This window comes from Rhipicephalus sanguineus, chromosome 1, assembly GCF_013339695.2.
Source record: "Rhipicephalus sanguineus isolate Rsan-2018 chromosome 1, BIME_Rsan_1.4, whole genome shotgun sequence".
In the NCBI taxonomy this organism is placed as follows: Eukaryota; Metazoa; Arthropoda; class Arachnida; order Ixodida; family Ixodidae; genus Rhipicephalus; species Rhipicephalus sanguineus.
The window spans coordinates 158,419,570-158,436,448 of record NC_051176.1 but is presented as its reverse complement, the minus strand read 5'-3'; the positions used below and the strand labels follow the sequence as shown (position 1 = coordinate 158,436,448).

Here is a 16,879-nt window from a genome sequence, read left to right as displayed (position 1 = left end):
CTCATAAGAATATGCTTAGGAATCCTCTTCAACTTTTTTTTCTGCAACTTTGCTTCGAAGTATTAGAAAAATATTCTAGAAATATAAAAAAAATATTCGAAAAATATTTTATTCGATTCGCACTCACACTTCAATATTCGAATTCGCTTCGCACCCAAAATTTTGCTATTCGCACAGCTCTAGGTTTTGGAACACCGAATTTGAGAGAAAATGAAATTACGTTGCTGGCAATGCATGTGCCCTACATCTACGCCATCAAAACGGCAAAATAAAAAGTTCTTTACTTGTGGATGAAAAAGATCTTGAAGTGTTTGAATACTGTGTATGCTGCTCCAGGCACGACGCAACATGAACTAGCCCAACCACCTCAGTCTTACAAGCTGCCACAACTTGCAACTATGTGACCTCAACACTAGCCCTTTGCAACACACATTATGATCAACTTTCTATAAATGTGTGAAACTTACTTAATTTGATGTCAAGGATCTGGAGACTAAATTTAAGGCAAGTGGAAGTATTAGAATAAATTATGGCACATTTTGCAGCAATTAATTGTAATTACATCGTAAATAATTATCTATTTATTGTATAGTCAGTCATGCTATTTCTTCATAAATCGAATTCAACTACCCACTCAAATTACACGTGACAGTTATCCGCGGGCAGCAAGCATTCCTAAAAGATAAAAAAAATATTTCGTAATTCTTGCTTTTGAAACATGGTGCTGCCTTCACAAAGCGATAGTGCGTAGCAAAATATTTCAACCAGAACAGATACAAAGGAACTTTAGGCAACAAGGATGCTTAATTTACCATTAGCTCAGTGTTTGTGGTCTCTTCCTTGCCAATAGTGCACAAAAATGGAAAAAGTAAGTCGCGTCTCCAAATGAGGACACCGTGTTGCAAAGGCCCTAGTGCATCTATCTAGCTACTAGCCCAGCTATCTACTAGCCCAGCCACTGCACCGGACAAATACTTCGAAGACAGAGTGCATGGGCTGCCTATGCAATCAGCAGCATAGAGGGCCTACATAGCCACCACAGCCAGATGCCAAGATAGAGGGAATAGAGGAGAAGCTTCTCCTGGCTACCCCCATTTCTCCTGGCTGGCACTCCGATGTCTCCTACACTTCTCAGCATGCAGGACGTGGGTCCAGTTTGCTTTACAGCTTGACCAACGAGAGAGTACAGAGCGGCATGACATGGGGTCATGGCAACTATGGACCGCAATCGGCGTCCTATGGCACCAGTGACTTCGTAGCTCTGTTTCTGTTGGCATAGTGGCCCAGCTTTGCGTGCTCATACAGCATGATTCACAGTGGTGCAATGATGTACAGGGTCGACCACCCCTAAGGTGAACACCTCATTAGTACGCACACTGATAAATCTAGAACGTTTATTCTATTTCACGAGGGAAATGTTCGTTGTATGACGCTCAAGAATGGTGTCGTCAAACACCCCCCAATAGTGATTTTCCAAATTATGTATTAAACATCAGCTTCTATGAGGCCTTGAATACTAATGAGGTGTTCACCTTAGATGTTGGCGACCCTGTACATATTCAGAAAAGCCAATGTTTTCTGTAATGCACACAATGTATTTGGGCCAGGGAATATTACAAATTCATACCGCAACTAAATTCATACTAATTGTGATCATATCACCAGATCTTTAGCAATTTTAATGAATTTCTTTTACTGACAATCTAGTTAAAAGTTTTTGCGGAAACATTCACTGTAATGCAGTTAATTTTCCAGTAACCTATCACATATAACCAGTTACTTTATTGCCAGTATGGAAATAAACAACCAGTTATGGCTGTTTTTAAAAATAATAAAGGCTTTTTCACCACTATTCAGAAAATAAAAAGTCATACTATTTGACATTTATCCAAGCAATTTAGCACACCAGAATAATTTGGTTGTCAGAACAGAAGAACTCCACCGTGAACTGAAACTCAAAACGGTGGTGGGAGAATCATGACTTGTCAAGAAGTTCTGGCAGGCGTATGCGGTATTTATTGGCACAAAACTATAATTAAACAAGACACTTTTGGCCACTTCAACAACTCTTGATGTTGTGAGTGGTTTGGTACTGGGCTATTCTTTGCATAACTGGCGTACTTTTAATTAATACCTGGGGTTTAACGTCCCAAAACCACGATATGGTTATGAGGGACACTGTAGTGGAGGGCTCCGGAAATTTCGACCACCTGGGGTTCTTTAACGTGCACCTAAATCTAAGTACACAAGCCTAAAACATCTTCGCCTCCATCGAAAATGCAGCCACCGCAGCCGGGATTTGAGCCCGCGACCTTCGGGTCAGCAGTCGAACGCCATAACCACTAGACCACCGTGGTGGGGCGAAATGGTATACTTTAGACAAATTTATTCAATTGGTAACTATTTTGTGTAATATTGACCCCCCTCCCCTGCTTTCAAAAAAGATCTCCCGACGACACCAACTGATTACAGCCTCTGAACTCTGCCAAAGCGTCAGGGACGTCGTTGAGTTGCCTGGTCGGATGCTGTCATAGGCCCATATATTGATGTCGTGGCACAATCGAAGAATCGTAGATCTGAACCGGGTTCACCACAGGCCATGCAGCAGCAGCTCGGAGTTTCTTGCTAATAAAGCACTTTTGGTTGAGCTATAGTGTTAAGGGTGTTTGAAAGTACTGAAGGGTGCTTATATAGTTGAACCCCTTTATAAGAGACATGCACTGGGGAGCAATTCTTGTCCCTTAAGTGGGGTGTCTCTTATAAGCAGAGTACCATGTCCTCATTTTCCAATCAACCCCTATTTTGATGCAGGCACACTAGTGTCTCTTGTACCCATTTGTCTCTTACATCAGTGTCTCTTGTAAAAGGGTTCTACTGTAGTTAAAATTTTTTTTGGAAACCTGTTCAGTTTCCCTTTAATGGCTGCCAACGTCAACGCTAGCTTGTGCACAATATGGCAGAATCAACCTACCTGACGGCAGCCATGTGGCAGTCAACATGGACTATATTGAAGTGAGTAACTGTTGTGTATCCAGGTGTCTTGCGAGGCTTGGCTTCAAAGTCTTCCAGATTACACCGCTTGGTAAAGGTGTAGATGCCAAGCAGCTTGCTGGGTTGGAACTTGTAGCCTTCACGACAGATTATGCACACGAGTCCTGCCTCTTCACCCAAGTCTTCCATTTGCTTTAGGATTGAGCTCTTGGCTGTCACCTGCAGTAAAGACTAAATCAGCACAACAGGCCTGCCCAAACACTCTGAAAACTCCAGCTGGCTATCACCTAATCTATTAACATCGACTAATTTCTATGCTGCTAATGCAAGTATGACTTCCATGACAGAGGTTCATTTTTGTGACACAGTTATGAAATGGTATATCATCATTCTGGCTTGTGGCTGACCGTAGGAAAAACTGGCTGAAGGTCAGTAAGGCGATACTAGTCAAGATATAGCCACAATGGAAAGATGGGGAATAAAGGCAAATGTCAGCCAGCACCATTATGCAGAACAGAGTTAGTACCTCTGACCTTAAACTACTTGGAAAATTTAACTGAGTGGCAAGGCTGTAAACTTACCTCAAACACAATGAAAAACTCAGATGCCACAAATATTTGACATATTTTAATATACAGTAGTAAATGAGATAAATTTAGAACCCTTATTTACACACATAATGAACATGCCTTCCCAGTCTGTCGTAAAAAAATTCTTACATTTTTTCCAGGCATATTGATCGCACCTGCAACTTCGTAACATGAGCAATGGCCTGGCTTTGACTTTGACTGACGATGATGGCCAACAGTGGATACCCGATATTTTCTGTGTGTTACGTAGCACAGTCTTTCCATATCTTATTGGTCAGTTTTATAAAGCTGCTGGTCACTGTGAAACATGTGGAGTGATTGGAGTGCCAGTGTCATAGTGGGGTAGTATTCAAGCTACACCATGGGGTTTGACCTCAAACCTGTTGATTAATTCGTGCATCAGGAAGGTACTATGGCAATGATGAAATATGCATTTCCTAGACGTTAACATCATAAACTGAAGGTTACCAGCAAGACATGGAGCACATTCCACGGACCAGAGACCAGCTGCTACCAGCAGGTCAAAGAACTAGCACTTGAATGAGTCAGATGCATCTGGAACAATGACTGTGCTGTCATGACTAGGCCAGTTCATATACTTACATTTATGTTAAATCTGTAATATGTGTACCATAAAATGGGCTTAGTGGTGCCGGCAGAAAAAACTTTACTCAAAATTTAATCCTGCACAATGAATGCACCCCTAATTTTGCACCAATAAAACAGGCATGTTGATCGTGCAAGTAAATATGTCACATAATGAGAAAACCAATTTGGATGTGTCATACTGAATTTGAAAATTTGAGCATGTGAACTCATATATAGCAGCTATATAAAACGAGCGAGTGAAATATAGCATGACAAGCTGTGAATTCATCTTTTTGACATTACAGTCAAACCCACTTATAATGATACCGATTTGAACAATATTGGTTATAGCAACGAGAAGCTGCTGCACCGTCAACTTTTGTGTTTTCTATGGTTAAATAACCCACTAACTACAATGCCCCCATGCTGCGTTATTGGTTATAACAATGAAGTCTGGCTGCTGCTTGTCTGTGCCCAAAGGTAATGAAATGCCAAAGAAAGCAAAGAAAGAAGAATTAAAGAATTGGAGTGGCTCCACCCCTGCCTGCAGCCCCAACACTCGCGTGCTTATACAATAAAAGCTGTTTTGTAGCCTTGGGCCCCTTGCCCTTACGCCCCTCTGAACATCAATAATCACCAAAACATGAACGGATTGCCCCAACAGTGCAAGTTTTTGCAAGATGGACCCTTATTCTGCGCAGTTCTGCTAATGGATTAGGTCGCCTGTGCTAGTCTTTGCTGGTAGTGTGGAAGTTGTTCCTGGCCAATGGACATGCCACTAAAACAAAAGATGGATGATTCCCTAGCTGATCATCGGCATTACACGACACTGCCACATAGGCACGATGACCAGGTTCGTCAACACTTGTCCAGCAGAGGCATGAAAAAGCACATTTACTTCTCAAACCTTTCTCTTAAAAGTGACGTTTTTGCTAGTCATCATTTCTGCTGGATCAGTTCTCAGATATCGAATCCCCCTCATCACTCTCATACTCCCAGACATTGTCACCTTCAGTGCCGTTAAGGGCACAGGGTAAGGCAAAATTTGAAAATAAAATCACTTTTTTTTTCTTTGCAATTTGGGAAGTGTGAACCTTTGTGCATATTTTCCACATGTATGCTTTTCTTAAAAAGTATTTTTTGTGGCTGAAAACCAGTTTTTCCGGAAAGAAGTGGCGCATCCCAGGACAAGCCCCTCGTATGCGCTCCATGCTTATGGTCCAATTTTCTGAACAAAGAAAAACTTCGTGTACGAAAGCCAAAATGCTTGTCTGGAGTGAGCTGTGTATAAGAAATTGTCGAGTAACTTCTAAGGCAGTCCGAAGACGCTGTGCGCCTTTTTATTCACACTTGTTCTTCGGAGCGCATCTATTCGAACACTTTCAGCTCCTAGCTTCATTACACCTTGTGTCTGTCGTGCCTGTCTATAAATTGAGATGCTGAGGGTAAAGAAGGTCTTCAGCAAGTGTAAATTTTGTGCCAATCAATCCAGCTCTCTTGCAAATGCGAATAAGTGCCGGTGACGTACTCAGGCGCTGAACGCTGAATCAGCAAGCTCTTCATTGTTGAACCTCTCAGCCTTTTCAGCGTCCTTCGAGGCGAATCGTGTGCAAGGTGACAACGGATATGATCTAATGGACATGAATATTGTTTGTGATGCAATTAGACCGAATTGCACACTGCAAGTGTTGAGCTAAAGGGAATTGCGTTGCAGAGTCCTTGCTGTCTTTGTTTAGGCCTCAGGGTCTTAAGGATTGCGACATTGGATGTTGTTCTTTTGTTTAATGATGGCAGTATCGCATGAGCCAAAATTCTGAAATAATTAGGATTGAAGCTTGGCCAAAATACAGTCAATTTGCTGGAAAAAGTTGATCACAATCGACGGTACATTGTGGATAGAGCTGCACGACAGATCATAAAAGAAGCACGGCAAGCAAAACGAGAGGCTCCAAAGTGAAAAATTGACTTTGGCAATGATGATCAAGCTTGCAGCTACTAAATAAAATAGCTGAACGACATATGCGGCAAAGTATGTCCACTTTTCAGCCATTTTCTAACTTTAAACTCAATTATCTCAAAACCATGTTTTTTATTATTTAGGTACCATTATTTCCTATGTATTCCAAGATAACCAGTTGATTATTTTTTCTTGTGTTCTGCATAAATGCATACAACTACTGAAGCAGAATTTGAATTATTCACTTTACAGTTTTTGTGTTCCAATTTTTCAAAGATGCAAATTAAGTCAAAATTTAGGTCCTAGAGATAAAAAATTCACCAAAATTCCAATATTAGTCAGATTTAGATAAATCTGCTTCAGTTAAAAGAGCAGAAAATTTGGGAAGAAATGATATATGCATTAGGTGGCTATTCCTTTTAGTCACTGAGAAAACGGTACCTCAAAATGGCCAAAAATGCATGGCACGTATAGGGCTTACCCTGTGCCCTTAAGAGCATTTGATATTGAGCACTTCTTGAAAGCACAAACCATCTTGTCATGTGGGAGGTCGTACCAAGTGGCTGACAGCCACTGGGCAATCTGAAAAGCACTTGGTCATTTAGATTTTCCTTTAAAGTGTCAGGGGTTTGTTCTTCATGGATCCAATTGGTGTAGATTGCCTGTTCTGTCCTTAAATAGTCTGTTCAAGCACACATCAAGTGGTTGCAGATTCGATATCAGAAAAGAGATGTCGACAAAATCGAATAGAATGTTGATGATGGGTGATAATGGGTGTTGAGTGCCTGGTCACCGGCACATTGCATTAATCCAGTCAAGCACTGACAATGCTTCCACCCATCCCGTTTCTTGGCAGCGAACGACGTTTCTGCGAAATGTTTTTTCGGAATAATGTTGCGATGAAAAATTATGTATGGTGGCAACTTGTGGCCATCCATCAAGTATGTCTGAATGTTGCGATGAAAAATTATGTATGGTGGCAACTTGTGGCCATCCATCAAGTATGTCCGCACTACCGGTAATGTGGTCTTCTAATTCTCAGTTGTCCTAATGCGAACTTCCCGGGCACCAACACTGTGCATGGTACCGATCATAGTCATATCAAAGTATACAGCAGTTTGGCTGGCGTTGTTAATATATAGGCATGTACAAATATTCACGCACTTTGAATATTCGAACAAACATTACAGTATTCGAATTTGCTTCAATGCGAACATTCGAAATGAACGAATAGACATATATAAACTGCATGTAACCCCCTGTAAAGGTGGTTTCACTGCAGTGGAGGGGGTGGAGGGGTGCAATACCGTGAATACACCTATCCAGGGGAGATCCACACTGCCGCGAAGCCCCACTGCAAGGTTAACTGAACATATTACCCTCACATCGATTCACCATTTTTTAAAGTGTAAAGGCTTGTTATACCGGCTTATATACTCTAAGGATAGTAAATTTTAAAACGTAACATATTTTACAGGTTATCACTTGCATTTTACCGAACGTCAAATCCTGCTACTATTCAAAGTTTCTTCCACTTCCTTTGAACTAAAAAGAATAACATTTGCACATGCCTCGTTTCAATTTCAATTAAAAAAAAAATATTGTGGAGGTTACCGTACATACTCGAATATAGGCCACCCTCGAGTGCAGGTCAACCCCCAAAATTCGCAAGGCCAGAAAAAAAAAACTTACCTCGAATGCAGGCTGAATTTAAAAAAAAGCACCGTTTTATCGGCAGAAAACCCAGCATTTTTATTGCACAAGTGCACCCTCCGTAGGCACGTACTACATAGAATGTTTATTTGTCGTCGTCGTCAGCAACATCGCTGACCTCTTTGTCGCTAAGTTTATCCCGGAGGGCATCGTCCTCGCTTCCGTCCATCGCGTTGCATATAATTCAGGCGGAGGCCAGGGAATTTGCCTTCGTGAAGGGTGTCGCACGTGCCAATTTTAAAGCAAGCAGGGGCTGGGCAACGCGCTTCATGAAATGGTTCGGGTTCAGCCTGAGACGACAGACCTCCATGTGTCAGAAGCTGCCCGCTGACTTCGAGGAGAAGCTTGTTAAGTTTCAGTGATATATGATGGACAAAGGGCGGGAAAAGGGCTACCAAGTGGGGCAAATTGCAAATGCCGACCAGACCCTGGTGTGCTTCAACATGCCAATGGCACACACCGTGAACAAAAAGGGTGCGAAGGAAGTCAAGCTTAGGATGGCGGGCTACGAAAAGCAGGCACGACTACACTGCACGATCGCTTCCAGAAAACTGACCAACTCCACACTCGCGCTGCTCGTGCCTCTGCCACCTCCGTGTCATGTGATAGGAGGAGAGAGGGTGTCAAAGTGCATGGCATTCGCTGGCGCCGTAATCACGTGACCCGATCCACCTTTGCCCGCCTTTGCTGGCGTGAAATCTCGCCAACTTGACGACCCTCGCTGCATAATCGTGGGACTGCGAGATTGCGGAACAATGGACAGTATGAAGCAGACGATGCGGTTAGCCTGAGTAGCCATGGGGACCACCACTCTGCTGCTGAGCCTGAGTGATCTTGTCACCATGCAGCTACGGTAGAATGTCGCGAAAATGAGCCTCGGACGTGCATGCAGAGCCGTCTGCATACAGTAGCCTGAAATCGGCGCATGGTGAGCCGCCATGTCGCTAGCGCAGTTGGGCCTTTAGGTAGGTGGCGGCTGCGGTCAAATCATGGTACTCAAACTTAAGGGGGGAAGAGGGTTTTTAAAAATCATCAAGATTCCCTTTACCAAATTTAATAAAACTGCACAGTCTTGTTTAGTTTTCTTTGCTGATTCCAAATATGCAATTATTCTTCAAATATGTCCACTAGTTCCAAAGTTAATTAAAATTAATTAGCATTGTTTCCGGGAACAATGGAGCAAGAACTACTCATCGAAATCTTGCTTTAGGCACCTAGCCGGATACTAGGAAACATAAGCTTCACAGGGGTAGGAATACTTTTTTGATGTGTAAACTATTAAGAATTATACAGCATATCAAAGCTTTCTGTTCAACTAAGGTGGTGATGCGGGCTTGTTGGTTCAACGTACTTGAGGAAGAGGTAGCGCCCTTAATTCTTAATAGTTTGCCAAAACTGGAGCTGAAACTGGAACATAGCCAAAACTGGAGTTGTCAATTCAAACAGAGCACATTGTTGCACTTTTTAGACAACTTGAATTTCGGTAATCAATTGTAGTGTGGAGTCTACTTTGGGCAACAACGTGGGAAAAAACCCACGTTAGAATCGAGTAAATACAGTGTCTTCCATTGACTTTGAGATCATGGAGAGCAAGCTCTGTGATATCTTGTCACAAGTGGTGACATCATTTTTTCTCGCTGATTGGGATCACTTGCAAGGTACTAGCCTTGTCGACAGCACAAATGATGTGATGGTAGCCTTGTCACGGGTACCATTGCATCATTTAGCGAGTTTGCCAGCGCGGAGGCCCCACGCTTTGTTCTGCGGTATTGTGACAGAACACTACGACATATTACCGCCTGGCTTCAAACCTGCGATGCGCCCGGCATCTGCGTTGTGGATTCTCCATCAACCTGACGTGTGCTTATCGGTTCCTGGAATCGTAACGAGGCACGCATGTCACCGCTAGCCCTGAAGCAGTTGTCTTTGCGTATGTTGGAAGAAACCTACTTAGACCGCAAGCATGTTTACACAGATGGCTCCACTAATTCCAACAGCTCTACCGGAGCGGTGGTTGTTCCATCTGATAATGTACTGTTACAGTTCAAGTTTTCTCACATCACGACGTCGACAGCCGCAAACTCGCAGCGCTTGAAGGTGCGGTCAAGTACATCCTTCAGCAGCCACCTAATCGATGGGCCATCTTTTGCGACTCCATGTCAGCCTTACAGACACTACAATTTGCTTTACGGCACGGATTACACGAACAATCCGTGTACGAGATAAGGCACGACTACCACCAAGCACTCGAGGAAGGACATGATATTTTATTTCAATGGTTGCCGAGTCATTGCAGAATTGTCGGCAATGACCACGCAGATGAAGCTGCACGATCGTCGCATGACCAAGACATGCGGACACCCATACCACTCTTGAAAACGGACGCAGCGTGGCGACTACAATCACTTGCACGCCGTATCACTCTTCTAAAATGGAATACGCAGGGTTTTTCCAACGCGTGCCTGTATTTGATTGACCCAAATTTGCAACTTTGTTTGCCATCCGGGCTCTCAAGACGCGATGCAACTTTACTGTGCCGCACGTAGTTGAGCGTGGCATTTACGAATGCGTATTCGTGCCTCAGTGGAATGGCCAGCAGTGCGGCATGCAACATTTACACGTGCGAGGAGACGCTTGAACACATTCTGTGCCACTGCCCATCATATCAGGCTCAACGACGTAGTATGGAAGTCAAGCTCCGTCACCTGGACTCAAGACCACTGACAGAAAAGAATATCTTGGGACCTTGGCCTACGGTCTCGCATATGCACAAGGCCACGAAAGCCCTCTTGTGCTTCTTGAGGACCACCGGACTTCACGAGTGCCTGTGAACTAACAGCGCGAGTTCGTGTTGTGTAGCTTCACACTGTTCATCCATCTCTTTCGAACTCTTCTTTCTTCTCTACCCTCTCCTTTCTATTACTCCCCCTTCCCCCACCCCAAGTATAGGGTAGCCAACCGAGCCAAAGCTTGGTTAACCTCCCTGCCTTTCCTCTTCGTATCTCTCTCTCTTGTCGACAGCATCAACGATTGCAATCATAAGCGAGAGCTTGTTGTGTTTATTACTACTGCCTATATGGCTACTTATGCTTGTCACTTGACACATGGCAGCAATAAAAACATATTTAGTGCTCACAAAGCACGGGCAGAGCAGAAATAAATGGAACTACACTAGTTCTAGAGTGGAGAGCATTTCTAGGAGAGCATTCAGATTCCTCCTTGCCTCCCCAACAGCTGCCAAAAAAGGCACTGCTCCATTCCAACAGCTGCTCTTTGTCAGATGGCGTGTGATTTGAAAAATGCATTTGCAAAAGCCACATGTACTCCGCCATTTGACCCCTGGCACCAGCAAACATTTAATTTATTGCCTCTGTCTTCCTTTACAGCAGTAATGAAACTTGATTAAATTGCAAGTAAAGCTGTTATGGGGGCTAGTTGGTACGACTTCATGACTATACATTATATTGAAATTGCAGATAAGCAACATCATCATGCTTTGTTATAAAAATACATGATGAAAGCTAAATAATTCATTATATCGAGCATTTCATCATACAGAAGCTTGTTATATCGATGTTTCACAGTACTAGCATTCACATGACCATTTTGCACTTTTCACAGCTGTAACGTCCTCCACTCTACTTTACCTGCATGCAGACATTTGACAAGTCACAAACCTTTATAACGACAACCCTTTCTGCTGATATTTTCAGCTTTCATTCCCACTTATTAACTCGCATAAAAATGCCACATAAACGAGCAATAACCTGTATTTCGATGTGTGATGTTTATGCCCAATGAAGTGGCAGCATACACGCATAAATACATAGTTGCTACTTGCTTATTCTAGAAGCAAGATCAGGAACAACAGGGGTATGTAATTATTATCTACATGGTTGTGGTAATGAATGCTGAAGAGCCAAGTGGTAGCAAGCCAAAGGGGCAAACCACCACAGTCCTGGTGTTTCAACTTACCAATCTGCTGCTAATGCATGCACGTCCAGCTTATAGTCAGCAACATCACTTTGTTGAAGAAATAATGGCCAGACCACAAACGGTGGCATGCAGTTTACCTAAGGCAAAGCTCATTTACTGTTTAATGAACAGTCAATTATACATGGACTCCTGTGAAGCTAGGTGAAATCAGTGACTGGTTCAAATTATCAAAAGAACAGAATAAAAAAGATCTATTATCGAGCTTTCACTTCAGTAAGCACACAAACTGGAGAACATTTCATCCGCACAAAGGGAAAAAAACAAACAAAAAGTTGCATGCAAGTTTTAGTAATAGCCCTATGTTCATTCAACCCGAAAGTCAACTTACTTGGCCCTTCTCATTGGTGTGCATGCCAAGCTCGCCAAGCTGCTTCTCACGCATAGCCATTGCAAGCCTCTTCTTCTCATCTCTGGTCTGTTTGCGGACCTCTTCAATCTTCTGTGCCACATTAGGATTCTCTTTTAAGGCCTCCATAAGATTTTCCGCCAGTGAGCCAACATGCTCATCGCTTGACACCTGCTCCAGACTGCACATTAAAAAATATAACATTAAGCATGAAAATTATTTATATATCACAACACACAACACAGTGATACACAAACTGGGCACGCATGAAATCAAAATACGAAAGAAAAAAATTATGCAACATAAACTACTGCTTAGTAAAAACTTTGGATGTTGCATGCCCGAACACTAAACAAGAATTAATGAAGAAAAACATAATTAATGCAACAAGAAAAAATGGCACTTGCACTGCTTAGCTTATGCACGTGCTTTGAAAAATGGGTTACCGAAGTGTTCAAACAACAATTTTTGGTTCTACAGGTGCCCAAATCAAACTTCAACTCCACTTGTCCATTTCTACACACTTCATGACGGCAGTTTGCACTGAGAGCTTTTGAAAGCGGCATTTCCTTTCGGAAGCTTCTTTGATAGAATTATACATTAAAGTGATGTGTTTAGTGAGCTGCTGCACCATACTGTGACTAAACACATTGTGCTCATAACAGGCATATTCTGTTCTTGTTCATAGCAATAATCAGAATATACAGGTAAGAATAGAAAAGAGTTTTATCAAGACAATGAAAGCTGAATTAATTTTAACCATGACAAAATGGCGGTGCTTGGCGATGGGAACGATGAGAGACGCCTCTGTGATTTCTGGTTTTTGCACGATTTTGAGACGTTTGCCAATCGTCCAAGCTGACTGCCGTTTTTACTTGAATGTAACGCGATCTTTTTTTCCAGATTATTGCTACCTAAAGTCGACCCTCGAGTTACAATCGAATACCAAAATTCTATTTGTTCTTCCTGGACACAATGAAAAGTTACCCCTTGCATTACAATTGAGTAAATACAGTAAATTACTTTTTCGGGTCAGGTGCCGTTCCAGCGAAATCGCTCTGATATAGCAAAAATAAAAGGCAGTGTACACAGCATTCATACCGCCCAGAAGGGCGTTTTTTTGCTGCTTCCCTTTCCTTTTTTTTTTAACAATTTCTATGTACTTTCTGTGGAGTAATTCATGCAAAACAAACTGTATGTCGGCCTTTAATGAAAAGATAGGCCTTCTTCAACCCGATTCTCCGATTATGCACACGGTAGCTGTCATGAAAATTATGGGCTGCAACTCGATTCTTCTCGTGAAAATTTTACCCCATGTAATGACTGCACCCCTAGACTCAAGGCAATATTTTTAGAAGAAAAGTGCGATCATTACGCAGGTAATTAAATTGCACATCACCTCCACCCCCTCCCACCCTCCTTTCCCCATTTGGCTTTTGCTAAAGGTACATCAGTGTAAAGAGGAAAGTTTGGGGTTCTGTGGCACTCTGGAGAAGTTGTTGGGGTTTCCCAAGCCCAGAAGGCTGGAGAACACCTGGGTTAAGAAGCCCTGCAACTCCTTTCAGAATGTCACAGTACATGTTGGAGGGGAATTGCGCTACAGTTAATTGAGACTTAACAAAGCTAGAGGACGGACGAACGTAATGAACATGACATGTCGTGTTCATTACGTTCGTCCGTCCTCTAGCTTTGTTAGGTCTCAGTTAACTGTAGCGCAATTCCCCTCCAACATGTACAACCAACTAGCCCAATTTCTAACTTTGCTGTCACAGTACGTACCGATGAATGATAGGAATGCATTCTGTGCTGACTAGGACCTGTGTTTTCTCATGTCCTCTACTGAGGCCCGTCAAGATTCGGAGGACATACTTCAGAGCTGGCTTGGATGTAAACTCCTTCCAATTTTCTGAGGCTGACAGCAGAGAACTCCTGCAGTGGAAGACAGAACCCTCAAAACATCAACATGGCAAAGGGTACTACAACATTCTGCAATGATAAATCAATATGTTTTCTAATGTAAACAACTAGAATACAACTAGAGTGTACTGTTGTGATTAAAGGTCAATTTGTGTTAGTAATTATGCCTTACCTTAGAGTCCAAAGCACATGCTTGTGACTACAATTGTTTAGAAACTGGTAACATAGCTTCTACAGGTTGCACTCCCAGGCGTTCTGATGTATTACTTGTTTGTGCTTCAATGTATGGTGTTAGTACTAGACCAGCTTTTGAATCAAGTAGGAAGTCCTGATAACTAAATCCAGTAGAAGCGATAACTAACTAGGATGCAACTAGAGTGTACTAGTGCAATTAAACGTTAATCTGTATTAGTAACTGCAGTGTAATTTAGGGTCTGAAACCTACATTTGGGACTACAAATGTTTAGAAACTGGTAACATAGTTACTGTAGGTAGCTCTCCCAAATAATCTGATCTATTACTTGTTTTTGTTTCAATGTATCGAGCAGAAGATGCTTTCCATCTGTGGCTGATTGTACACAGACTGTCAAAATTTGTGATGACTGTTCACTGCCTAAGTGTAAAGCAGTGAACGCTTGTTTGAAAAACACATCTTCCAGAACATTTCTGAACTGAATACTCGACAAAAACAATCCGATGTTGTTCTGGAGGTGCCGCAACTTCCTGTGACTACTATAAAAATTCATCATGTTCTGCCACCACCTGGATTTGGCGAGAATCGATTTCTTGCTCCCTTGTACTGTCAGTGCATACATGTAAGCAGGTAAAACTCTTAAGCCATGTATGGGTACCACCCACACAGTGTTTATCGGTCCTACTACTCCACCTAGTTACTTCTGCATACTGATGTCCATGTTTAAACACTTAACATTTGACAGTCTCATGCATGTTGTTTAGAGCTTCGGGTGTGAAAAAAAACTTCCTGCCATCGTGTTTCAACTCTGAAGGTGTTACTTCAAGATGGTCACCTGTATGGCTCTCCCATAAGCATGCGAGTACTTTGTTGACAATTGTGTGCTCGAAAGCTGGAGATACTGCCACACACGTTAGTCACTTTTCAAGTAATGTAAAGAACTAGTGGAACCTTTTTACCGATGAAATGATGACTTCAGGTTTCCTATAAAAGGGGTCCTAAACCATCCCATATGCTTGTTGAAAAAACAGATACTGTGGAAAACAAACACTGCTGTGAACAGCTCAGCCAAATCTTGCAGTCATGCACTGCAAGGAGAGTTTACAAGCGGAATGCAACATTGCCACTTGCTCAAGTGCCCTCTCTTTAACCTCATCACTACTGAAAAAAATGTAGGCGATGAAAAAAGATGCAGTTTGTAAAATAATGTTAAAAATGGTTCCACAAGTGCAATGAAAAAATATCACGACAAAAATTTCATTTTCGAAGGGTAAAAATTAGGGGTGTGCGAATATTCGAAATTTCGAATATTTTTCGAATAGTGTTTGCTATTCGATTCGATTCGCACTGAAATTTTAGTATTCGAACTATTCGAACTTCCCAAAGACAAATGCCGTCAACGTCCGGTTGAAAGTGACCCCTTGAGATTTTCAATATGCTCCACCTCATTACACTCTCGTATTGCGGCAAAGCTGCCTTTCAAGCTCCGTTACAGTCGAACTTAGCCAAGAGACAAAGTACGGTTGGAAATGGTCCCTAGATTTTCAATATGCTTCACCTCATCACACCCCCGAGCCGCCTTTCAAGCTCCGTTACGGTCGAACTTAGGCAAGAGACAGTCAACGTCTGATTGCAAGTGGTCCCTAGATTTTCAATATGCTTCACCTCCTCACACCCCCGTATTGCGGCAAAGCTGCCTTTCAAGGTCCGTTACGGTCGAACTTCGCCAAGAGACAGTCAACGTCCGTTTGGAAGTGGTCCCTAGATTTTCAATATGCTTCACCTCATCACACTCCCGTATTGCGGCAAAGCTGCCTTTCAAGCTCCGCTACGGTCGCAAATGTATTAACTCAAGAAAACGCTGGTTCCAACATGGAGATGAAAGATGTGGCAGAGTTGGGGGCTCAATTAATGCTGTTTTGGACCTGAAATTTGGGCAGGAAGTCCGAAAAATCGGACGCCGAAGCATTTTAGCATCCAAAATTTCAGATGTTCTTATATATCGACGTCTACGAGGCAGATTTGGAACTCCGGACTTAAAGGGAGCACACCCTTGTCCGCCACATCAGTTGGCCTTCCACAGCAGTTGAAAGAGGAGGAGAGGCTGAGGAAATGGCATCTCTGCCTATCACGTGTAAAGTGTTGTCGGCAACACTTTGGTTGCACCAAATCATGTACATAAATACAATTCGGCCTCTACATTGCCTCACTCTTGATAAGAAAGACAACTATGAAATATGACCCCACCAGCGCTTCATCAACCTAGCGAAAAGAAACACTTTCATGTTGTGATCTCACAAGAACATACTTAGGGATTCTCTGCAACTTTTTCTGTAATTTCACTTCGAATTATTCGAAAAATGTTTGAGAAATATTCGAAAATTATTCGAAATTATTTGATTCGATTCGCACTCAATCTTTATTATTCGAATTCGCTTCGCACCCAAAATTTTGCTATTCGCACAGCTCTAGTAAAAATTAGAGCTGTGCGAATAGCAAAATTTTGGGTGCGAAGCGAATTCGAATATTGAAGTGTGAGTGCGAATCGAATCGAATATTTTTCGAATATTTCTAGAATGTTTCTAGAA

At 42.4% G+C, this 16,879-nt stretch overlaps 1 protein-coding gene across 1 annotated transcript in view; it reads right to left on the bottom strand.

The window, feature by feature from the left end:
- The window catches only part of LOC119400896 (E3 ubiquitin-protein ligase UBR4), a gene marked incomplete at its 5' end in the record, with an annotated part of 438,348 nt that overhangs the window by 35,209 nt on the left and 386,260 nt on the right, over positions 1-16,879 (bottom strand). The window contains 3 exon segments of the mRNA XM_037667804.1: positions 2,972-3,210; positions 12,164-12,362; positions 13,961-14,110. Of these exon segments, the coding sequence (XP_037523732.1) occupies positions 2,972-3,210; positions 12,164-12,362; positions 13,961-14,110 (588 nt within the window).